The following is a 24,085-nucleotide window of genomic DNA, read 5'->3' on the forward strand; positions in this document are numbered from 1 at the left end:
TCTGGAAAAGCATGTTTAAGAAAGGGCGGAAAATGCCACAGGGAGAAGGAGGGAACTAAAGGAGTGAGGAACAGTAGAGGGAACACCAAGGTCAGAGAAGGAGGGGGAGGAGGTGCTCCAGGTGCCAGAGCAGATATCCACCACCACAGCCTGGGAAGGACCCAAGCTGGAGCAGGTGGACATGCCCTGAAGGAACTGTAGCACATGGAGAGCCTGTGCCAGAGCAGATTGTTTCCCTGAAGGACTGCAGCCAGCAGGGACCCCAGAGCACAGGAAAAATGTGAGAAGGAAGCAGCAGAAAGAAACAACTTCACACAGACTGTAACCCCTTTGCCCCCCACCACCACACGGGGAGGGGCACAGGATCTGGGCCGCAGGAGTGAAGCTGAGCCTGGGAAAGAGGGAGGAAAAGTGTTGCTTTCACGACTCCCTTTCTGTTTCTTACTATCTGAATCTATTTTAACTGGCAACAAATTAAACTAATTTTCCCCAGGTCAAGCCTGTTTTGCCCACAACACTAATTAGTAAGTGATCCCTATCTTTATTTGAAGCTACGAGTCTTCTTATCCTATTTTCTGCCCCTGCCCCACTAAAGAAGGGGAGAGACCAAGCAGCTGTGTACCAAGGCTAACCCACCACACCTGCACATAACAGTTTTGTCCCAATCTTTTATGGTGAGCGCTGATGAAGCAAGAGCTCAAACAGAGATTTGTGTTACATGGCACGAATCCTATTACCGCTGCTGAGTCCTGGTTCTGAAGGAGAGAAATGTAATACAAACTGGCTAAGTGCCTAACAATTCTGAGGTAGGTTAAAGACCCTTCTTTCATCTATCTACCCTTTGTAAAAAATAAGGCAAGTCACAGGCTTGACACAGAACACACATTTTCCATGATCCAAATTGTAACTATTACTTATAGAATAGCAAAAGCAGTGACCAATCCATTAACATTCCTCTTCCCTCTTTATGTTAAAGCTCAGTAAGTTCACAAAGCCTTTCCAACACAGTCCATCAGACACAGAAATTGATTCTAGTAAGTGTCATTTTCATGCATCCAAAATCCTACATAAACTGTCATTTATTTTTGATCCACTATTAGGTTTCATAGAGAGTCCTAATTCTATGAGGGAGTAGATAGGATCCATCAGCACAACAAACCAGAATAAACAATACAATAATCAAGTCCACTCAAAATACTGCACCTCTCAAGTGCTGCAATTCTCCAGAAGTATATACTATTGCCTTATGCATCCACACAGACCTTCATCCTGGGAGCTGTCATTGTTATTATTCCTTCCTTCATCCGACTGAGGTTGTGAGCTTCAAGGGATGTGAACTTGACAATAAGAAATACTATATCAATGCAAGACAGCGCAAATAATAATCTGGCCCGTTAAAATTTCTGTCAAGTTCTCTAATCCCCATTTCCAAACAGGACGTGTAATTAAGTCCTGGTAAAGTAACAGTCTATTCTTTTGCAATAGTGCAAGTCTGAAAAGATTACAAGAGGGCTTCCCCAAAGGAATCCTTCGCACTTGTGTTCAAAGACCAATAACCCCTCTCACGCTTTTAAATCATTCCTATGACATTCAGCCAAAACAGATCTTTAGTTATCCTTTCTCTAGTTGATTTGTAAAACTGAACATTACTACAGAAGGAAGCAGTAAAGTTTCAAGTACTTTTTCTTCAATTAATTGTTTCAGATTAACTAACAACAGGGATATGCATCGGAGCGCCTTTCAGTTCATATCTCTCTTCACAGGTGGAACAGAGGCCTCTCCTTCATAGTCTCACTATCTGATAACCTTGGCCTGCAACCTGTTAGGTACACCAGGATCTAGAACACAAACTTACAGTTTCAGACACTCTCAACAGCAGGGGTATGTATTTCATTAAATAAATTACTCTCTTCCTATGTTACTCCACTACAAAACAAGAGTCCCTTACAATAACTTAGCTCACTGACAATGCTCTCAGCAAGAACCTGGAAGCCATGGACATTGATTTAATCACTCCTGTGCTGTCAGAAAGAGACAGAAACTACATATGATATGCTCCCATGTTTTAAAGATCAGGAAACGCTCCAATAATTTGTATTTTGACTGGTACAGAATCTAGAAGATAGCATAATAAGACAATCGCTGAAGTATAAAGTTATGCAGACTGCATAATCTTCTCTGATTCAGTTAGGTAAAAAGTACTCAGGCCAGAGAAATTTTAGTCAAACTGTCAGTAACATCGTCTGCCTAGCTCTCCCTACCTGTTTGAAATACCTTAGTACATCTTAAAACTATGAAGATCATGCTGCTCAACCAGATAGCCAAAAAACACATGCCTTTGCTTGAACTGATCTCTAACTCAATGAAGCATGTCCTTACACTAAACATAATACCTTACACCTTTTCACTTCTGTTTATTTTTAGTTAGCATAACACTGGTGCGTTTCAGGATCATCACCCACTCGCTCTTAAGGCCAACAACACATGTAAGGTTATCTAGCACCCATCCACCTATTCTTAAATTCTTTCTTCTCTTTACTTTGATTCTGGCTTTTCCTCTTTTATTTGTATTTCTATAGACCTGAATCACACAGTTTTCTTCCCTGCAAATGTGCAAAGCTATCACTGCCTTCGCAACACACTACTAGTGACACCAGCCTTACGCCTCATCCTCCCTCTTAACTTACCACCTCTGAATTCGCCCCAAGTTCTGGCTCTGCAGGCTTGGTTTCTCTCTAAAATTACCTCCAGGTCCACCTCAAGCAGATGAGTGAGCCCAGAGAGGCAGACACTATCCCCATGCCATGAAGGCATCCATGCCAAAGGAAAGAACTTCCTTGCATCTCTCATTCATTAGGCACTTCCACACCTGAGAACGAAGCAGTGCTTTTCACCTCCTCCAGCTAAACATTTAAAAGTTCATGATATAAGAAATAAAAAGAGCAAGCAAACCATTCATAGTTTTCATAAGAAAATAAATGAAGCTGCACTATATTGCTGAGGTATGTTTATAAGGAAAAGGACGGAAGCCTTCATACATGACAGGCTGTGTACAGAGACTCCGGCTGTGCCCAGGAGGACATTTAGGGCTTTATGCACGCTGTCAGCATGCATGTCTGCAAAGCCGCCTCACTCACGACAAACCATCAGCCCGCTCAGCAGTTCAGGACGTAAATTCACAGGGCCCCGCTGCCGCTGAGGCGAAACGCGGCCTCCCTCGGACTTCGGAGGGGTGCTCCAGCCGGGGAACGGGGGGACGAATGCTCCAGCCGGGGGGACGAGCGCCCCAGCTCACCGCCCGGGGCCGATTTCCCAGGCGCCCGCACGCCGGGGTGAGGCCCTCGGCGGCCCCCGCCTCTCCGCCGCGCTCCCCAGGGCTCCTGCTCCGCGGGGCTGCGCCGCCCTGACCCGCTCCCCGCCCCTCCAGCAGCCCCCACCGCTTCCCCGGGCACCGCGGGGCGCCCCGCAGGCCCCTCACGCCGGCCCGCCCGGCTGCACCTGCCGGGCCCACCGGCCGCCCCCCCCCCCCCCCCCCGCCCTCCGCCGCGGCCTGCCGCCTCCTGCCCTGCGCCGCACCGTTAGCGATGAGCTTGGCCGAGAGCTGCTTGACGAGCTCGGGGATCCGCTCCCACTGGCACTCCGAGCGGCACCGCTCGATCTCCGTCTCCAGCCGCGAGCCCGCCTTCTTGGTGGCCATGGCGGGGCCGGGCCGAGCCGGGCTGGGCCGGGCCGGGCCGGGCCGATGGGCCCTGGCAGGGGAAGGGGCCGGGGCGGCGGGAAGGGGGAGGCGGAGAAAGGACGGCGGCGGCACCGGGTGCCTGTGCGGCGGCGGGGGCAGCGACCGCGGCGCCTGGAGCGGCGGAACTCGAGTGGTGCGGCCCGCGCCGCGCTGGCGGCCGAGCGGCGGGAGCGGCGCCACCTGCCGGGCAGCAGCGGAGCAGCGCGGGGCGGAGCGGGGCCGGGCCGGGCCGGGCCGGGGAGCGCGGCTGCGGGGGCGGCCCTGCCCGTCCGTCCGCCCCCCGGCAGGGTCGGGCCCCCGCCGTGCTGCCCTGGCAGCCGGAGCAGAGAGAGAGGGAGAGAGGGGACAGGCCCGCTGCTGGAGGGGCCGCTGGGAGCGGGGCAGGTAGAGCCGGGGCCTGCGGGCAGCGGCAGAAGCTGCTCCTTTAGAACAATGTGACCAATTACGCACGAGGGGGGGAAGGAAAATTCATAGAATCATAGAATGGGTTGGGTTGGAAGGCACCTTGAAGATCACTGAGTTCCAGCCCCCCTGCCATAGGCAGGGACACCTCCCACTAGACCAGGTTGCTCAAAGCCCCATCCAGCCTGGCCTTGAACATTGCCAGGGATGGGGCCTCCACAACTTCCCTGGCCAATTTGTTCCAGTGCTTCACCATCCTCATAATGAAGAATTTCTTCCTAAATCTACCTTCTTCCAGTTTGAAGCCATTCCCTCTCGTCCTATCACTACATACCCTTGTAGAAAGTCCTTCCCTAGCTTCCTTATAGGCCCCCTTTAGGTACTGGAAAGCCTCTGTAGGGTCTCCCCGGAGCCTTCTCTTCTCCGGGCTGAACAACCCCAACTCTCTGAGCCTGCTCCAGCCCTCTGATCATCTTCATGGCCCTCCTCTGGACCTGCTCCAACAGGTCCATGTCCTTTTCAGGCTGAAGACTCCAGAGCTGGATGCAGTATTTCACCTAATCTCATTCTTCCACAGGCTAATGATGAACATACACCATCACGCCGTCTGCTATACTTTTCCACTTCCAAAAAACATAACACAAAATTAGTTCCTGTCCATTAACATTCTCCCACCTTGAAACCACTCAGCCACACTCACTCTGGCATTTTAAATCCATTTAAAGGCATTCTCCATTTTGTTTTCTCCATCCACATATCTCACCTCACACTTTCTCTGCGGTCTCATTTAGCTGATATACCCTTTCACGTCTTGTCCCACAGAAAGGTGGACCTCAGCGTGACCCACCAGCTCAGCACTTGCCTGCTCCTTAGTTAAACAAGTTCTGAAGTTTTGCTTGGTTTTGATCATTGACTGAAAGATTGGAAAAAGAAGGCACCTTTTTAAAGATGGGAAATCAACAACTGCCATCGAAACATTAAATGATCACGAACGGACTCAGGCCTGTGTGTCTAAAAGCTTGTCCGTGCATTCCCCAGCTGTATCCCCACTGTAACAGATAGCCATTTCCTACTAACCTCACTTTGCTTCTGTCCTTAGACCATCACAGCTATTCCAACTCTATGACAGGTATCAAATGTATTTCTCAGTGTTTCAACTAATTTACTTTTCATTACCAGTGCTATTGAAAGCATAACAGAACAGAATTTAGATGTTGTAATCTGCCTTTTTATCAAGTCACTGTTATAACCCTTTCGGGTTACAGTCCAATTTCAAACAAAGTATACTTCAGATTTTAAAAAGTTAAATAGAAACAGAAGCAGAACATAACAGTGTTTAAGAAATACACTGGAGTATTGTAGGAGTGGAAAGATTTAACACTGTAAGAAAAGCAAAAGAAGAAATATGCAATAAAGCATTTTTTGCTTACATGAGGTTTTAGAAGATCCAGAGAACGTCAAACTGATTATAGCACAGTGTTTTACTGGAGAGATAAGATGATTAAATTAAAAATGAGGCAGGAAAGGAATGATAATTCAAAATCTTTGACACCGTAACTACTAGTTCTTTTACATGTAAGACTATGAAAACTAAAATTTCAACTTTTGAAAAGAGTTAATTTGCTTATGAAGATTATTCATATTTATTCACAACAATTTTAACACATTTTGTTAGCACTGATCGCATCATTTCAGTAAATGCTACCAGCAAAAGAATAGTATTAAAATATTTACATAACAGTTTGTCAGGTTTATTATTTCAATAGCTACTATTTGTGAAGTGAGACATCTATGCAAAAGGAATTAGTATATTTTGAAATGCATTGGAACAATTAGGAAACGTGCTTTAACATTGATGAAACTTCATACACCTAAGACTGCTCTGAGAAGATTCCACTGTAGAGAACCCATAATCGTATACAATAATAGATCTGGAATGAATAGCATAAAGGTTTATAGAAAAGTCTGATCCTGCATATTTTGCCAATTGCCACTTACTTTTTTCAAGCTGGAACAAAGCGTGGGTTTCTGGAAATGGCCTATTTAGTAATCTGTTGGCACAGACTGAAGCATACATGCACTTTGCTAAAACTAGATAGTCTGCTTGTAAGGTGAGGTAGCCGGCTAGCTAGAAGATATAGAGAGGTACCTGGCTTCTGAAAATGATGGAAAATTAAAAAGCAGGAAAAGTAACTAAGACGTATTGGTTAACCAATTTGCCTTATGGTGTCTCTCCCACTCCAATCCCTCCAAACACCGGGCAGTAAGAGAAATAACGGATTGTCCAGCGTGATTGCCTGAGCTTGGTATGAAGAAACAGGAGCATTCAGCACACAGGAACACACCAATATGGTAACTCTGATACTTCAGGTAACCTGAAAATAAACCTGATAAGGAAGTTTTCTGCACTAGTACTCCCTACAGAACTAGGGGAAATAGAAGCAATGGGGGTTTAAACTGTTAAAAATGTAAAATTTATAGACAATATAAACCGACTTAAATAAAGTAACATTTTAATCTCTACTAAGATACAAAACATTCTATAACAAGGAATCAGAAAAAAACAATTCGAAAAGTACTCACATTTTTAAAGGTAACATATTCAAATTGAATGCTAGGAACTCACATGAGCAGCAACCAAACTTAGAAGATCACTGGGGTTTATCCTAGACTGAGTTTTTGACTTCTTAGGCAAATTCTATTCCTGCTGAAGTAGCAGGAGAGGAACCAAATCTCACCTTAGTTCTAACTTTCCTTCATTCTGAAAAGAAAAAAAAAAAAAAAAAAAAGAAAGAAAAACTGTTTTCGTGACAGCTTTGCTGAAGTCAGCTCACTGGTATGGAGGCCCTTGAGAGAGCAGGCCGGTCACAGCTGAACATCAAATTTGTGTCAAAGGCTATCAATGCTTAGCAGCAAGTGTTGTGTCACTATTTACAGGGAAAGTGTTTAATATGCAAGTTTACCTACTAGTCTGGTTTTAGTCAGGCCCACTGAGCAATGGTTTGGGTTTTTTTCCCCAAGTAGAGTTTGTCTGAAGAGGTTAATCAAATTGCTGACTACTTAAACTATTTTTTTTCCTCAGAGTTTCTATAACATACATCCCAGAAAGATGATTTTGAGGGAAATAAAGTGTTACAGAAGACAGCACTAAAGTCCTTATTTTATCTCCACAAAGTATAACATAGAATTAAAAATTCAGTATTAAAAAGAAGCTTTTCCTCAGCACAAATCCTTATTTTACCAATTTCTTACCTTTCAATTCAGATCAACATTTTAATGTCTATTAAGATGTTAAATGTATTCTATTGCAAGTGATCAGAGATGGAACTAAAATATTTGTATTTTACAGCAATCATATTCACCTCCTACTACTGTCTGCCATTTTCTCAAAGGTGAAGTGCAAAAATTTTCAGGCCAAAATGCATTAATGTGAGAATTAATTCCTCTACACTGAAGAGCACAACTCATAAGCATTATAGAAGCAAAAATCTAAGTCTCCTTTTTTTCAGTTAGCATAACACTGTTAGTGAAACAAGGTAACTGCAGAGTTCTCCATTCCTACTGAAGCCAGTAATCTCCATGAAATTTAGAATGGACCATATGAAAATTGTTAAAGAAAATTATTTCCCAGTGACACCTGGTTCCTTTTTGAGAGTATCAAAATGCAATTTAAATGGAAGTAAAGTGAGACTGAACAGCATCCGCAAAATCAACAGTTAGATGACATGCACATTATAAAACCTGCCACCCCTGCCTCATAGCAAGGGATACAGTCATATAAGAAGTGAAATATGCTTTATCAAAATTTTTCCACATTTCAAGGTTTTGTACTTTGATGAGGGGTTTTGTTTATTTTTTTTTTTCTTAAAGATAAAATAGTTCCATCTGTGAATGTACATTATTTTGTAAACCATTAAGCCCTTACTGCTGTTTGAAAGTTAAAATCATAGAAAAAACAATTCAGGAAAACTTAGGAACCTGGAAAAAAATTTTTTACTTCACAATGGACTTTTGATTTTGTAGTTTGTTGCTTTCAAACTGATTGAATTCATAATGCACTTGTCAAATAATGGGCAGTACAATTGATACTTAAAAAGGAAGGTATGCCTGTACAATCAGGAAAATACTTATTTTTCACTATTTTATGAAATCCCTTGATGTTAGTTCTTAGTCTTTAATAAATGATGGTGCTAACAGTCACTGCTGTTGATAGGCTGAATCTGAAATTTAATGATTAACTGTGCTGCAAAAGATAAAAAGTTAGGCTCCAAATGAGATCCTTTCCAAGCCCATTCCATCCTAAATGGAAACCGGCATTGCCAATGAAAGGGCAACAAAGAGTAGCACTCAACTAGCAATATGTATTAAAATCATATTGTTTTGGCCCAAAGTTTCATACTGCATTTTAAACCTGTCATACTGTTTCTGGAAATATCCTCTGCATCACAAATGCAAATATTTACATGTACAAAAAAAAAAAAAAAAAAAAAAGGAAAAAAAAAAAAGAATAAAATGTCACCTCCCAGAATTAAAAAAAGCACCTCGCAGGTGTTTATAGGCTGAATAGATGCGAGTATCTGAATTGCTACTTGTTCCACAACTGTATTTTTACAAAGCTATATTGCCAGTAAAGTTGCTATCCTACATTAAAATGTAGTAACTAACAGGAATCAAAATGGGAAGAAAAATACCGTAGTCTGCTGTTTCTCACATTTATTGTGCCAGTGTAAAACTTTTCAGTCTTGTTCACAGGTCTAAGGATTTCAAATAAATCCATTGGCTACTTTTAAATTCAGGGAAGAGCCAAGGTAAGGTCTAACCATGGGTCTTCCATTGTGTTACACTCACGGTAAACCTCTTTCCTGTTGTATTTCAAACTCTTCTCGCACACAGTGATGCTCTTAGGGCAGCAGGTAAAGTAACAAAAAATAACAAAACTGACATAGTTCAGCTGAATTTTAGATGCAATCCAGACTGTAGCTTAATCTCTCGATTGAACTCAAAAAAAAAAAAAAATCTTCCTAGACAAATTGAACCTCTATGGCAAAGACACCTTCCCATTCTTTTGACTCATTTATGCAAAAAGTGTCCAGAACAGAACTACTTTGGACTTTAAAAAATAATAATTATGTATGTTTAGAAAGCTGCAAGCTTCTTACACTTTAGTTAGCCCACTGCTGTTCAGTTCCTTTTGTTCTATCAGCACAGAAAATAAGCCATGTACCATTATTTTTAACTATATCTTAAGGGTAAAAATAAGATACCTATTACATGTTAGGAAATTAGAAAGCTAGATTTTGGTAAATATGAACCTCCCCTTAAATCTGAATAAAATCTCTTTAGGTAGCAAAGCAATAGTGGCAGCTCTTCTCTCTGTAGTAATATTGTTTGATTTCATTACTTTATTGGCTAAAATCATACTTAGGTTTTATTCCCAGATCAGTTTCTGTCTACACAGGAATCAGTGGCTTCACATAATCGCTGTTTCAAACTGCACTTCTGTGACCACTTAAAAGAAGATGAAGATCACGTATTTCTCACATTGAATTTACTGAGTGCAGCAGTTGAGTTAAATCTCTTCTTTAGTTCCTAAGTTCAATCCCTTTAAATAAATTCAATTATTACACAGAAGAAAAGCTTTGAATTCTCACTTTTTCTTCTTTTTTTTTTTTTTTTAATGTCCCTAGGTACTTATTAGTAATAAACATTATTTGTATTATTAATAATCATAAATATTTTCTCCATTGCTATTTAAATGCCTCTGGGACAAACAATGATGGTTAAATTTGAAGCATCTACAGTGTCATACTGCATTCAAACATTTTCATTGTTGCCATTGGAATCAGCAGTTAAACCCCTTGCCAACTACATTGTCAAACCACCAGAGGGAGTAGAAAACTACATATAATTTCTGAAAGTTTTTAAACCTGTAGGCTACAGTTTAAAACATTAACAGGAATTGCTGTATGTTGCAAGTACTATGACAAATGGGTAAGAAAACAAAAATAAATTAGAGGAATTCATGGAGATCAGGAGTTGCTGAGGATAAAGATAATGAAAAAATTCTAATAACCTCATCAGTTCATTACTATCCAGAGGTAAGAAAAACGTTTGTGATACAGATAAAGGAGTGTTCAGCAACTATTTTCATTATGTGTTTGGAAAGAATGAAAACCATGCATTTATTTTAGATTTTTCAATGACATCAATAACTGCAGAGAAGGCTTAAAAATCCGTAGATGCAGAATTAGTACACAAAAGTCCTAAAATAAAGGTTTGCCTCCTTCGGTCTCATCACGTGCTTCTGAATAGCTCACGGAACGCCAGGGGCATCGTGAGGACACTGGGCTTGTGCCTATGTGCCAAACGCAGGCAGAAATAGTGGGGTAATGGTTTTAAACTAAAAGAGGGTAGATTCACACTAGATATAAGGAAGAAATTTTTTACAATGAGGGTGGTGAAACACTGGAACAGCTTGCCCAGAGAGGTGGTAGATGTCCCATCCCTGGAAACATTCAAGGTCAGGTTGGACAGGGCTCTGAGCAACTTGTTCTATTAGAAGATGTCCCTGGTCACTGCAGAGGGGTTGGACTAGATGACCTTTAAAGATCACTTCCAACCCAAACCATTCCATGATTCTATGATAAGACAGTAGCAGAGTATAGCCTGCCTAGCCTGACATGACCTTAAGAGAAAAACCTGGGAATTTGCATACAAGGTTACGTTATGATGTTCCAAAAGCAAGGTCCTTAGCAGAGAGGGAAGAAGGACAAATTCCAAAAGATCTGTCCTCCAGTTGGGCAGAAACACTAAGAACTGGCAAAATGTAGACCCAGTAACAGGACTGCTAGCTGCTATTTCCACACAGCAAATATGAGTTAAAAGACCCAGCCAACCATCTATCTCTGCCATAATAATTGGCAGAACCAGCAAAACACTGGATTTATGTTTTGGAAATAAAACTTCACGTAAAGAAAATAGCATTTACAAGTCGATCAATAGAGAAAAAAAATAAGAACACAAAGTTGGAGATGTGTGACAAATTTATATAACAGATTTAAAAAAATCTATCTATCAGTATAATTAACTATTTGGTCAAATTCCAAAGAGGCAGTGGATTCTTCAAGTCTCAATATCTTCAAAACAAGACTGGATGCTTTTCAGGTATCATGAATTGGTCAAACACAAGTTTTTTGCTTTACATAAGACCAACTGATTTACATTTGATACCCTGTTCTACATGGGATGTCAGGTAGGACTTCACGGACAATTCCCCCAAATCCTTGCTGCATTGTGCAGCAGCAGCATACAAAACACCGGGCTACTGAAACCAAAGCAGCAGGCATCATTCTGCCACTCTGTAAGCCATGGCACGCCTGCACCTTGAATGCTGCACACATTTCTGGTCTCATTGGTTTGATGCAGTAGGACATTTCTTATGTTCTTGCAACAGTCAGTTTGCTTTACGCACTGTGACTTACTTTGTGTGGCCCTACTCAACCTTTCAGAACTCTATTGTCTTAATACTTGTGCTTGTTGGCTGAAGGACAAATTCTGCTTGTATCTTCTGATATTCTCCAGAAATCAAAATTTTTCCTCTTCATGTAGTCTGCTATGTCATAGCTCCTTTCTATGAGAAGCTCAACTAGATATTTGCAGGGAAGATTAGGACTAAGCCACAGTTTATTTAAAATACAGAAGACCCCAGGGAGACCTTATAGCATCCTTCCAGTATCTGAAGGCCTACGAGAAGGCTGGAGAGGGACTTTTTACAAGGCCATGTAGTGATAGGATGAGGAAGAATGGCTTCAAACTGGAAGAGGGTAGATTTAGAAAAGATATTAGGAAAAAAAATTTTCACTCTGAGGGTGGTGAGGCACTGGAACAAATTGGCCAGGGAAGGCCAGGCTGAATGGGGCTTTGAGCAACCTGGACTAGTGGGAGGTGCCCCTGCCCATGGCAGGGGGGTTGGAACTCAGTGATCTTCAAGGTGCCTTCCAACCCAAACCGTTCCATCATTCTATGATCAAAGAAGTCTCAGAAAGGTCTAGCATTTGCCTGAAACCACAGAACAGATAGTTTCCAGTCTGCTTCACTGCCCTGAAGATCATTCTACCTATCAACACAGACCAGGTAACAACAGAACACGTGTGCTTTTTTTAGCTGCCTGATAAAAACAAAAGTAGAAAGCAATGATGTTACTGTGACTGCAGTTGGTTGGGGACGGATGTGAACTATCATTCTGTGGACTTTATCTTCAGTTCACACAGTTAATGAGAAAAGTTTCTGGGGAACAAGTGCCAGCTTTCAGCCTCTTAGTGCTCCTGCTGAGTACAAGTACAGGTTCTTGGAAATCTGAAGTTCCACATCTGCAGCACAAAGCCAATTTCTGCCACATGCTTCTGAACTTACCGTACCTCAAAGTGTAAAAGGCAAATCAGTCAGCCAGATCTGACACCTGTTGTTCAGCGTGTGTTTAGATCCAAGTTTGAAGGTGTTGAGTTTGTACCTTTTGGTTTGCACTCATTCTCAGAAAAAAAGTCTTTTATTCTTTTTTTTGTATTTTTAAAACTGTTCTTTTTGTACTTCTAACACTATTCACTCCTTTTATCAAATATAACAGCTGTCTGAAGAGTAAAATACCTATTCAGTGACCACTGTATTTTAAGCTAGGTATTTCAACACTTCGGATAAAGGGAAGGGTTTGTTGCATAGCCTTCCTTCATATTTTTATTCCTTCTGTATATTGGACATTTGACTCTACAGTTCTTTTTGGGCAGAAAGATCCATGCATTGCCTTTCAGGACAACCAAAAAGACTAGAGAAATCAAAGAGATAAGAGGGTTAACATAAATAGTAAGCTCAAGAAAGGAACAGAACTAAGGGGAGTAAAAATAAATAATAATAATTTAAAAAAAAAAAAAAACCAACCACAAATAAAACCTGCATAACCTACTTAACCCAAAAGTACACTAGAAGAATGTGGGATTTTTTTTAGGTATATTGATAGCATTACACAGTAGGACTTAAAACATATAGGCATATGCACACATTTTTCTCCAAAAACCAAGCTCCTGATAGGGCTGGAGATCAGTAACAGCTCAAGTACTGTCAGGCTGTCTTAGAGACTTGTTCAGATAACGAACTTCTCCCTGCTGCCATAAAAGTTGTGTATAATGTAACAGCCAGTAAACATCCTTGGTTATTACCTACAAAACTGCCTTCATCCAAGTATCATCTGCCTAGCATTCAGATGTCCAGTTTTTTGTTGTTTTGTTTTGTTTTTGTTTTTAATTCTTCTGTGAGAAGAGTTCCCAGCACAACTTGAGAAGTTGGACGAACAATGGACACGCAGACCACTAGCTATCCAAGCGGAAGACCCGTGGTGCTGCTCTGCGCTGTGCACAGCTCTGGCAAGAATCTGTCCTAAGGGAAACCAAGGTTGACCTTTTAATAATACATTATGTACTTCTCCAGATTGCTTTGCATTAACTTTGAAGCCACCACAGTGGTTAACTACGCAATTTAGGGCAACAAAAAAAATCTCTTCCTATTTCTGAACACCATGGCCTGGAGCAGAAAATGGGCTGACTGAAGATCAAAACCTTCATTACAGTTATCATTCCAACACATCTAGAGAACCTGATTTGCCAAACACTGTTCATTCCCTGACGTTTAGCAAGACTTATAAATGAGGGGAAGTTCCTCCAAGACAGAAGCCCCAACAACAGATTTTCATAAACATGTGGCTCTGACAGGACTGTCCCACAACAGGTTGGGCTTACCATCCTCCAGATCAGCATGGTAGGCTTTAACAGTTGTAGAGACAGGAGCATTCAGTTGCCATCTGGTTCTGCAAATCTTTGATGAGTTCTGAGCAGTCTTCCAGAAAACGGCTTTCTTGTATTTCTTCCACCACTGCATTCGCAAAATGATCCTCCCTTCTAGTGCTTTTCCACATCCAAAATCAGAACCCTATCCTCACTCATTTTCTGAATATCCTGATATTGGGTAAAATAAACCATTGCAATTACTTATCTGCCATAAGGCTTTGCACTTTGTTGATGTGACTCAGAATTGTAGAGAAGTGCACACTTGTCAGAAAGAAAACTTCACTGTAATCTGTTGATAACTGGCATATAGTGAGTTAACGAAATCAGTGTCCATGTTACTGCCTTTACTATTTGAAAATGGCACCATTTCCCTCCAAGAATAAAGTTGACAAGTGAATGTGTTGTTTTTTTCTCGAAGATTTAGGTTAAATGTGGAGACCATTGCTTCTTCAAAAGCAATGGTGCGCAACCAGAATGTCCTGTACGTTACAGCAAGGCAAAGTGCTCAGCATCCCCTTCTTCCCATTTCTTTCCCTCTCCCCCCTCCCTGCCCACACTGACACAAGAAATAGCACGCCCTGTTCCACCTACTGCAAATTAACACAGCCTGCTCCTTCATCACCAGCTGTCAGAATCCATCACCAATTCATTTCTTGCCTTTACAGCTTCAGAAGCAAAGGTAGAAATTATGGATGATCTCTTCTACTGGGACTCTAGCAAAAGACAGTTTTTTTCTGACAGGAAATAATTTTGCAGGTTTCTTTCTTTACAGGTGAAAGAGATCAGTACAGTAAAGATATCTGTAAGCATCAAAATTAGCTGCAGCAGCATCTTAATAAGACTGTCAAGGTTGAAAGCCAATGCCAAGCTTTTATTCATTTTTGTAATTCAAATGTAGGTTAAGATTAAAGGCCTGTTCTCACTTTGGTGTTGGAGTAGATCTCAAGTTTTCCTTTTAATCTGACAGCTTTAAAATTGAACTAAGTGACCTGCCAGGGCTGCGTATGGATGGACTGACACGGCAATACATATTAAGTAGAACAGTGTTAACACCTGAACTTAAAAGCGGCAGGGATATAGCACCTCGAGTTCCAATTTGTACAATCACTGTACAATGAATGCATCATTAGACAGTGGTGTCCTGTTCCCACAAGTAGGCATAGCTTCAACAGAGTAACTATTATGTACAGCTGAGCCATGTATTTAAAGAATGAGAACTCATTAAGGAAACATCTGAGAAAAGCTTTGAGGTACTTGCTGCTTTTGTGAATTAATTTAGTTTCTCTTCTCCACTGTATATTGATTCTAAAGGCAAAAAAGGATGCATACTGTTATTAATGAGTACACTTCTACAAACAATACAATGACATTATTGCCTAGTCACCTCTGCCAGCGTAACTTGGAGACAAACCTTGAGCATTGTCCCCTCTTAGCATCATCGTCTTTAAATACAAGTTCCCCCCCTTTCTTCTCACTTCGCTGTAATTCCAAAGACTAGTCTACACTGGAAAGCTTTTTTAGCATAGCTGACTGTGTCACACAAAATCACACCCATAACTGATGCAAAATGTACTTGGGTTAGATGTAGTTATATCAGTAAATATCAGTAATATATATGTATACTTTGAACTAAACTAGCTAAAGAGAGTGATTACCTCTCCCATCAGACTTCTTGTGGTTATTCACCAGGCCTTAGCCTAAATCCTTTGATTTTCTCTTACTTAACGAAAATAAACCTATCATACTAAAAATAAACCATACATACTAAAACAACAACATATTTAAAAAAAAAAAAAACAAAAAACAAAACCAAGGAAAATCAGATGAACATAAATATGTCAATTTTAAGATTTGAAGCTTGATTTCTCGACAAAGTAAAATTATCTTTGTATTAAGAAAAATGCAGCAAGTTTGCTATCAGCTTGCAGTTTCATCTGTGATAGGTTTTTGAGCAGTTCCTGAGCAATTAAAGAGTTCTGTTTACCTCTGCTTTATTGTTAGCATTTCAAAGGAAGTTAGCAGACTTCTGCATGAATGTTGTGAATACAGCCAGACTGGTTGCCCATTTTAATAAGTGGTTTTATGTGTGAATAGTATGGATCCCTTTCTACCTCAGAATAAAGTATCAGTTTTCAAAAATCATAGCATTATAGCATACTAGGTTTTGCAATGCTTCATTACTACTTTTACTTTGGATTAACTACAAAATCAATTAATCCAGTGTTAACCAAAATGCTTTAACTCAGTTAATAGAACACTTTTATTTCCCCCTGTTTCTGCTGGCTGAGAGGTGGTATAAACACCAGAACCAAGAAAAGGGTGGAGCATGTGGCCAGAAGAAAGGATCAGGAATGTCCCTGTGGGCAACACCAAGCTGCCACACCAGCCCATACCATCTCATCTACCTAAACACTTACCATCGATTCCCAGGCAGCTACAGACTTCCCTTTCCATCACACAGAACACAAAGGCTGTCAAAATACAGGTGTTTTCTTCAAATTTACATTACTGCAGGTGTCTTACATTTCACCGCCCTTGCTGCTTCTGGGCACAACAAAGACGACTGCTCCAGCTGGTCTACATAATTGAAAGCATCACTTTATTTACTAGTGCAGACTACAGGAATCATCCTAAGTTTTCTGTTCTACACAGGTGTTCTTAACATCCAGAAGCCATTGAACGAGTGATATATAAAAATGAGGAATGGCAGGCAAGAGCTAGCCAACAGCTCTGCATTTCTTATTTTTGATAGAATCCAGTGCCCCGTGGGTCAAAGGAGCAAACTGAGAAGTGGTTCTCACAGGTAGACAAAAATCAAAGCACTTTTTTCTCTTTACAGCAGAAACAGCCACATTATTTCCTGTTCAACTCACAATCCAGAATATTCAGTCAACTACCTCGACTGAAGGAAGCCAATGTCATGTTTCACAATGTACAAAACCGTGCTGAGAAAGACTGGGGGAAAAGAATGAAGACCACCAACTTGGTAAAAATACCTGGAACGATACTTGAGAAATAACAAAAAATTCCAACTGATGACCAAAATGTCATATAAAGATACACACATGGGTGTAGACACACACACACTCACAGACCTTCAGAGTTAGGAAATGTGTTTATGCTGGGTAACTGGCAAGAAAGCTTACAATTTGGTGTCAGTGAATATTGCACGCACATGGAGATGGCGAAGGGAGAAATGTACTCCTGAAAATATCTTCCCAGAAGCCTCTCATCTCTGACTTCCCATAACCTTCTTCCTCTTTTGTTGTAGCCCCCTCGTCTGGTCCTCTGTATGAGCTGAGAACTCGCTTTTAAGTACAGGTTGTCTTAAACAAGGCGTATTACTTTAAATTGAGGCCTAGACGTGCAATACAGCATGTATCTACATACATGCACATAATACATGCACATATTAAAAATGTAAGACACTTGTGCAACACTTCATCACAACCAATAAACATACATCATCATTCTGTGAATATTTTCTGACAAGAATTATTCTGTTCCTGGATGAGTGCTAGGGTATACGGCTGTGCAGGTATCGTTATTTTCTTCAGAAAAGCAGCAATGGAAAAGGGCTGAGAAAATATGTACATCAGCAATGCCAACTTAAAGCCTCAATCCATTCTGATGCAATACTGCATTTTTGTGTTACCTCCCCAAAACTGTTTAATAAAGCATTTAATAAAGGTTTTTTCATAGCAGTAAACAATACACATGCCAAATTCTCTGACCCTTCTACTAAGAAACAACATTTCAGCTGCTTTTATATAAAAGTGTAGAAATTTCACTAAGCCAGAGGAACAGTAAATCATGTTACTTCCTTTGTATGCCTCTAAATCCTTTAGCAGAATTACCTCTTAATTACTAATATTTGCGTTTCTAAAAATATTACAAAGAAATAGCTTTACAGAATATTGAGTACTTTAAAGATTAAATTAATAACCACACTAGTTATTTAAATCTTTACTGATAAGAAATTTGATCTTTCAGACACATCTGCCACAATATTGCTGACTGCATTACATTTCTGACAGTAGAGAGACACCATTACTAGACATTAAAGTTGCTTGACACATAGCAGCACTGTGAAGGAAACTTAATCTGAGTATAAACACAATTTACATTCTAAGACCTCTTTAACCAAGGCAATACAAAGTATTTATAGTACTAATGAAGATTGGCTTGTACACTTCAGATTTGAAATAGTGGTATGAGTATGAAAAATTTGGCCCATGGTCTTTATCCGACCCTAGAGTGACAGGCTGGGCAACAGAATAAGCTGAGACAACATCGTTCTGCCAAGAGTCACTAGTCTCTTGCAGGGACATCTGAACGAGAAGTGAACCTGCTCTTGAGCTGCCTGGTTTGCAACTCAGTTTTAACAATGTAATTGGAGATCAGCAGTTGTTTATGGAAAGATGCTAATCTAAAAATTCAGACAGCTTAGTGTCAAACACACCTCCTCAAGAGCTCCGTTACCTGGAGGCAGCAGCAAGTCAGAAGTGATAAACGTTTCAGCTACCCTAGGTAACTGGTTCAAAGCAAATGCAAGGGGGCATCTAAACGTACTTACCCCTGCCAAAAAGAATTACCCTGTTTTTAAATTTTTATTTAATAACTACAGTTAGAGCACAAAGAGGACACAAAAATATTCATCTGTAACGGTCATCTTTGATAAAAGAGATGCATTCTAGTAATTTTAGTCTCACAACAGTCTCTCAAAACCTGTGTGAAAAAAAACTCTGACAATATAGTCATTATCTCTAGCATTTAGTATTTTATGCAAGCATTCTTTTTCTGGTTTCAGCAGTTTGTCAAGCAACAGTTTAAATGTCCCAACAGGGAAACAACGGTACTGTGTACCTAACTTAGGAAGTTATTTCAGCTGGGCCACAATATTCCAAATCCACCTGGTATCCAAAAGCTTCTTATACTCAAATGAAATCAAACCGACAACTGCTTTTTGCTGTCCTCACCCCGAAGACAACAAATTCCAAGAACTTCCCAAAGTGCAAATTTTACAAGCAAGCTGTTCTCCAACCCCCCAATTCACTTGTACTGTCTGCATAACAAGTATTAATGGTGGATTGTTTGTTGTATTTACAGCAAGTTTATTGGGGAGAGGGAAAGTATTCTTTTACAAATGAGCCATGTTCACTATTGAGATTACTTCCAAAGAGAGCATTCAGAAAGCAAACCTGAATATATTACACTGACAATTATTTTTCAATATTTTAACATCGGCCACTTAAAATTGGTTGTCTTATTAGCACATATACTGATCTTTAAATATACTACTTCTACATAAACAGTGCAAATCTCAATATTCACATCAACCTGAAATTAATGCTGCAATAACTGTTGACATTCACATCAAGAAAGTAGTAAACTATTTCACATGAGCAATTCCAAAACCTCAGAATGCCGTTATTAATATCAAAGAAACACAGAACAAACATGTTGGGCTTCAAAGCCTTGGTTTGATACACACAATCCCTGTAAACATGGATGTATTGTATTTGTCAATACTGATATCTGATATAATTCTATAAATAAAACCACTGATATAAACAATTCCTATAACCTTTTTGCATAGGGTTTGGATTAAGGTTACTTTGAGATAAAGCAAGCTGTTAACAAAATCCCTAGTCAATTAGTCTTCCATCACACAAATTTAGGCATAGGATCAACTTTACACAAGGAGTCTCTCTGACTTCAGTGGAAACTTACACATGTAAGCATTTGCAAAACTGGAGTCATGTCTAGCACTTAAGTTACCCGTAGTCATTGAGAATACGAGCAATAAAAGAGCTCTCCATAAATTTATAAAATATACTGATTTAAAAGTTTATGCTGATGTTTCTGTAAGTCACATTTATGATTCCAAACAGTTATGTACATACTATACTATCACAGTAGGAAATACTTCACTGTAGAACACCACAGTGAACAAGTTGTGAAGCACAGTGTTCAATATAATTTCCCTTTAGTATTCCCAGTGCATAAGTTGTTAACATCTACACTACACAAGGTGCCCAGGTATAGTATTTGTTATATATAATGTAAAAGCAAGATAGAAAGAACTTTGCAGTTTAAAGTAAGGAATGAAAACAGTGGGTAATACAGGGATTCACTCCTGCAATGTACAGAATTCTCCTTCACAATGACCACAACCACCAATTACAGTGGATGTCAGGTCACTCAACCCAGTACAACAGTGCTCAGCACCTTGTAGGAAGAGAGATCTGAGTGCACTTTATTATAAAACATCTCCTTTTGATGTTATAAAGTGCAAAAAAGAAAAAATATATTCTAAGATTTTACAGTCACTATTAAACTGCCATATTTGCACAATGCAAAATTCAAATAACTTGGTATACATTTTGTATGGACCCTATAATAACAAATGTCGAAACTGGAGTTTTTGCATCTTTAAAAAAAATCTTAGTATTTTAAAGTTATTGTGTAAATACAAAAAGAAAATATAAATTATAATTAATTCTTGAAATAGATCTTTTAACATGTGACCATTTTCCAAAGCATTCAATATGAAATTTCACTTTCTCTTATACCATTACATTTTAGAATCTGTAAAACATTTTAAAAGTCACTAACTTCAAAAAGCAGAAATAAAAATTATTGTATCACAGTACTAGACACCTCACCTTATCAAACGTCTTTTGCCCTACATGTTTTTTAAAAAATTAAATAAATAAAAAAAAACCCTAAGACTTACATTACCAGTTGTTTAGAACAAGATACATGGAGTTACTTTTAAAAACAATGTAAGAGTTCCATAACGGTTCATTTTGCTCTTAAAATTCAAATAAATGGGATTGAATGTAACCACAAATTTAAAAGGCCTTAAAGTACTATACTGCTTTGGTGCATTGTACCAATGATTCCTTACATGTATGAAGAATCAAATTCTGTGACATTCTTCACAGAGCTGGGTAAAAGGAGAAGATCCAACAGTTCTATATGTGTTACAGGGCTTTCCTTTTCTGAACAGTGGGGAAGAAACTGGGAGGAAGATTCTGACACTGAGAAACAGTCTTCCTCGAAGCTGCACCAAGAGCACCAAAGCTCCTTACCTTGAGCTTGACTGCACGCTATTAATTTAGCCCTAAGAGAATACAATGTTGGTTGTAGAATAGTATTATACTATATCCAGTGATACCAAACTTAATGCTAAAACAAAATGAATTGAAATACAAAGCTAAAAAGGTATGATAGAAATACATTTGTAAAGCGACAGACATAATCCTGTAGCCTGTAAGCCACATGGAAGAAGGGTGGGAGAAGACAATATAGGTACTACCAAGTTTATAACCACTTAAATCTTCAAGACGGGATGTTCTCTGCTTTTCAGTCAGAGAACTGGAAGATGGTTTCTGGGTTATTGCTATCTGTAGGATTTGTTGGCTGCAGTGTCTTTGTAGGTGTAGTTTTACCATGAGAATGAGAGGAAGAAGAATGTGAACTTTCACTGGAGCTGCTACGTGTCTCTGTGCTTGTACTTGTTTTTTTCATTTTCCTTCTCTTTGCAAGAGGTGCCTTGTCAACATTCTGGAGACAAAATCCTTCTCTTTTGTACTTGTTAAAGGCCTGTTTAAAAATAAAAGGTAAGTCTAAGCTTTTCAAGAGGTTTAAGACATTTTATGGCTTGTAGCTTATTAAGAATATTCTATGGTAAGTCATAAGATAAACTGTAATCTCTTGACAAATCCCTGCTAATTCTTATTGTAGCTGTAACAATAACTTTACTAGCCTTTACATGTATTTAAGAGCCAATACATAACATTATTAATTGGCACCTTCCCCTCCTTGTTCTTTTTAAATTTAGAAGTATTTTTATTAAGCCTTAAACCTATTTGAGACTATATTTTCAGAAATTATACTTAGTTTAATTAGTTTTTCTTTCAGCCCAAATTACATTGCATTATCAGAATCCCTCCACGTAACAATTTCTTTCTTTTTCTCTTCTTGGTAACAAGCATCTACAAGTATTTCAGCATAAGTCTGCCCATTTTCAGTTTATTCTCTGTACAAGGAATCACGAGAATCAGCACTATGTTTGTGTAATACAGTTGCAGTTCAAACATTTTTAGGAAATATACTATGACAGACAAGCAAGTCCATTTAAAAAAGTATTAAAACCATGTACTAGATATATTCCAGAAATCTTACCTCGATTTTGTAACAAAAAGGACAAAGTCAGTTACTTAAGTTAAACAAAAAGTTTCTTCTCTTTTTTATAAAAGTTTGAAGACCTTGAAATAGATTTATCTAAGAAACCGAATATTTGTAATTGTTATTTCATGAACAGCTGTGTCTCAGTCTCCAAAACCCCACTAGTGTAAATGTCTTCAAGAAATTTATTCTTGCCTCATCATTCATGTTTCCACTGTACTTAATCATAGATGTTAGGTACGGAGGAAGAAATTGCAACTATAAGCAATCACTGAGTTGTAATGAAAATACATATTTTTAATAAAGAGAAAACATACAAAACACTCAATTAACACATTACAAAATTTAGCACAACATAAGATTTCTTGGAACTTACATGAAAAGTGGCTTTGACATACGTGTGCACCGCAGCTCCTGAAGAGCCTAAGTTATCAGGAGTCATTAGAGGGTTGGATGACAGCTGGCTGCCATCCTGAAGCCATTCGTTGTATCTCAGGCTGGACATTTTAATTCTTTTGTTTGGATCCACCGTTAGAAGTCCTAATGGAAATATATTATGTTACCTTAAATTGTGAGCTATTTATCTTCTTTTAATAGAAAATGCAATTATTTTTAAAGAAGATTTCATACACTGCTTTGATAAGTAAGTAATGCCAATATTTATCCTAGGTATACCAATATTTGTCCTAGATAAGGCTCACACAATGTTATACTACCATCCTGTCCAGAAGAATCAGTAAACGCGAGAAACTGCCATTTAACTGTTTGATTACTCACACCTCTTTTCACACGAACTCAGAACTACCAAATGACTTCTTCACTTAAAATCTGTCTAGGACAAAGCTCAAGAGAGTTAGCCTCAGATTCTCTAGGCTAGCTCAGTCAGTAGAGCATGCGACTCAATCTCAGTGGCCAGCCCGACCCAAACCACAACATCCACTGCAGTCTGAATCTGCAGATGCCTACATTTTGGCAGAAACATTCCTTACGAGCCTGCTTCTACAAAAATTCAGAACTCTACCTTAGTAGAATTACAATTGGTGTCTATCTCATACTGAAAACATAATGAGATGCTCAAAAGCTTAAGGGGAATCAAAGCATGGCAAATGCGAATGAAGCAGCTCAGAAATACAGTAGTCTTGGTACATGCATTCAAAAACAGCCTGAGGAAAAAATGATAGCAATATATTAATTTTCTGCAAAAGCTCAGCTTTTAAAACATTTATCTCATAACCTGGTGTTTTTACAAAAGCAAAAATAACATAAAAGAAAAACTTTGCTTTGAAATAAGTTTTAAAAGAGTGACTTCACTTTTTCTGAAGCTCTTCAGTTACTTCTAACCCCGCTAACATTCTATCAGCATATCCCTACATTAGAAAGCTATCTGCTGGGCACACAAGCAATTTGTAATGCCATTCTGATGTCTCCATCTTTACCCATAACTTGTATTAGGGGTCAGTGCATAGCTTAAGCTGTGGATACTCCTCTGTCAAATTAGGCACTCTGATGTTAGGTTAAGCACTCTCACAGCATCCAGATGCTGTACAGTTCTCTAAATTTTATCCTTTGAGATAGAAATATAAGGTACGCGAAATATTTGTGAATTCATACCTTGAATTAACTCTTTAGCCTCTTCAGAAACATTTTTCCAAGCTTCTCCTTCAAAGGAAAATTCTCCCTTTTTTATTTTCTTCATAATTTCCAATGCACTGGTACATGTTAAACTTTTGTCTTGAGACTGAAATGGTACCTGTCCCGATAGCATTGTGTACTGTCATGAGAACAAAAGTAATATTAATAAACACAGTATATTTATTGACAACCCTATTACTAAATATGGAGTGCTGTTGTTCGCATCACCAGTACTATACAATAAAACTTTGACTAGCATAACTTCAAGGCTACAGAAAATTTA

The 24,085-nt window shown here is 39.3% G+C and overlaps 2 protein-coding genes across 3 annotated transcripts in view; both read right to left on the bottom strand.

Annotated features, from left to right (window-relative positions):
• The window catches only part of TTC7B (tetratricopeptide repeat domain 7B), a gene marked incomplete at its 5' end in the record, with an annotated part of 153,719 nt that extends 150,022 nt beyond the window's left edge, over positions 1 to 3,697 (bottom strand). For both annotated transcript variants that reach the window (XM_082485834.1, XM_082485833.1), the window contains one exon: positions 3,577 to 3,697. In XM_082485834.1, the coding sequence (XP_082341960.1) occupies positions 3,577 to 3,697 (121 nt within the window). The remainder of the gene's footprint in view (positions 1 to 3,576) is intronic.
• Positions 3,698 to 17,090: 13,393 nt separating this feature from the next.
• RPS6KA5 (ribosomal protein S6 kinase A5) overlaps positions 17,091 to 24,085 on the bottom strand; it is an 81,781-nt gene continuing 74,786 nt past the window's right edge. The window contains exons 15-17 of the mRNA XM_082484930.1: positions 23,782 to 23,941; positions 22,547 to 22,710; positions 17,091 to 21,585 (exon numbers count right to left, since the gene is read on the bottom strand). Of these exons, the coding sequence (XP_082341056.1) occupies positions 21,346 to 21,585; positions 22,547 to 22,710; positions 23,782 to 23,941 (564 nt within the window). The 3' untranslated portion in view covers positions 17,091 to 21,345. The remainder of the gene's footprint in view (positions 21,586 to 22,546; positions 22,711 to 23,781; positions 23,942 to 24,085) is intronic.

The sequence above is a fragment of the Vanellus vanellus genome (assembly GCF_965231255.1).
Source record: "Vanellus vanellus genome assembly, chromosome: 6".
Classification (NCBI taxonomy): Eukaryota; Metazoa; Chordata; class Aves; order Charadriiformes; family Charadriidae; genus Vanellus; species Vanellus vanellus.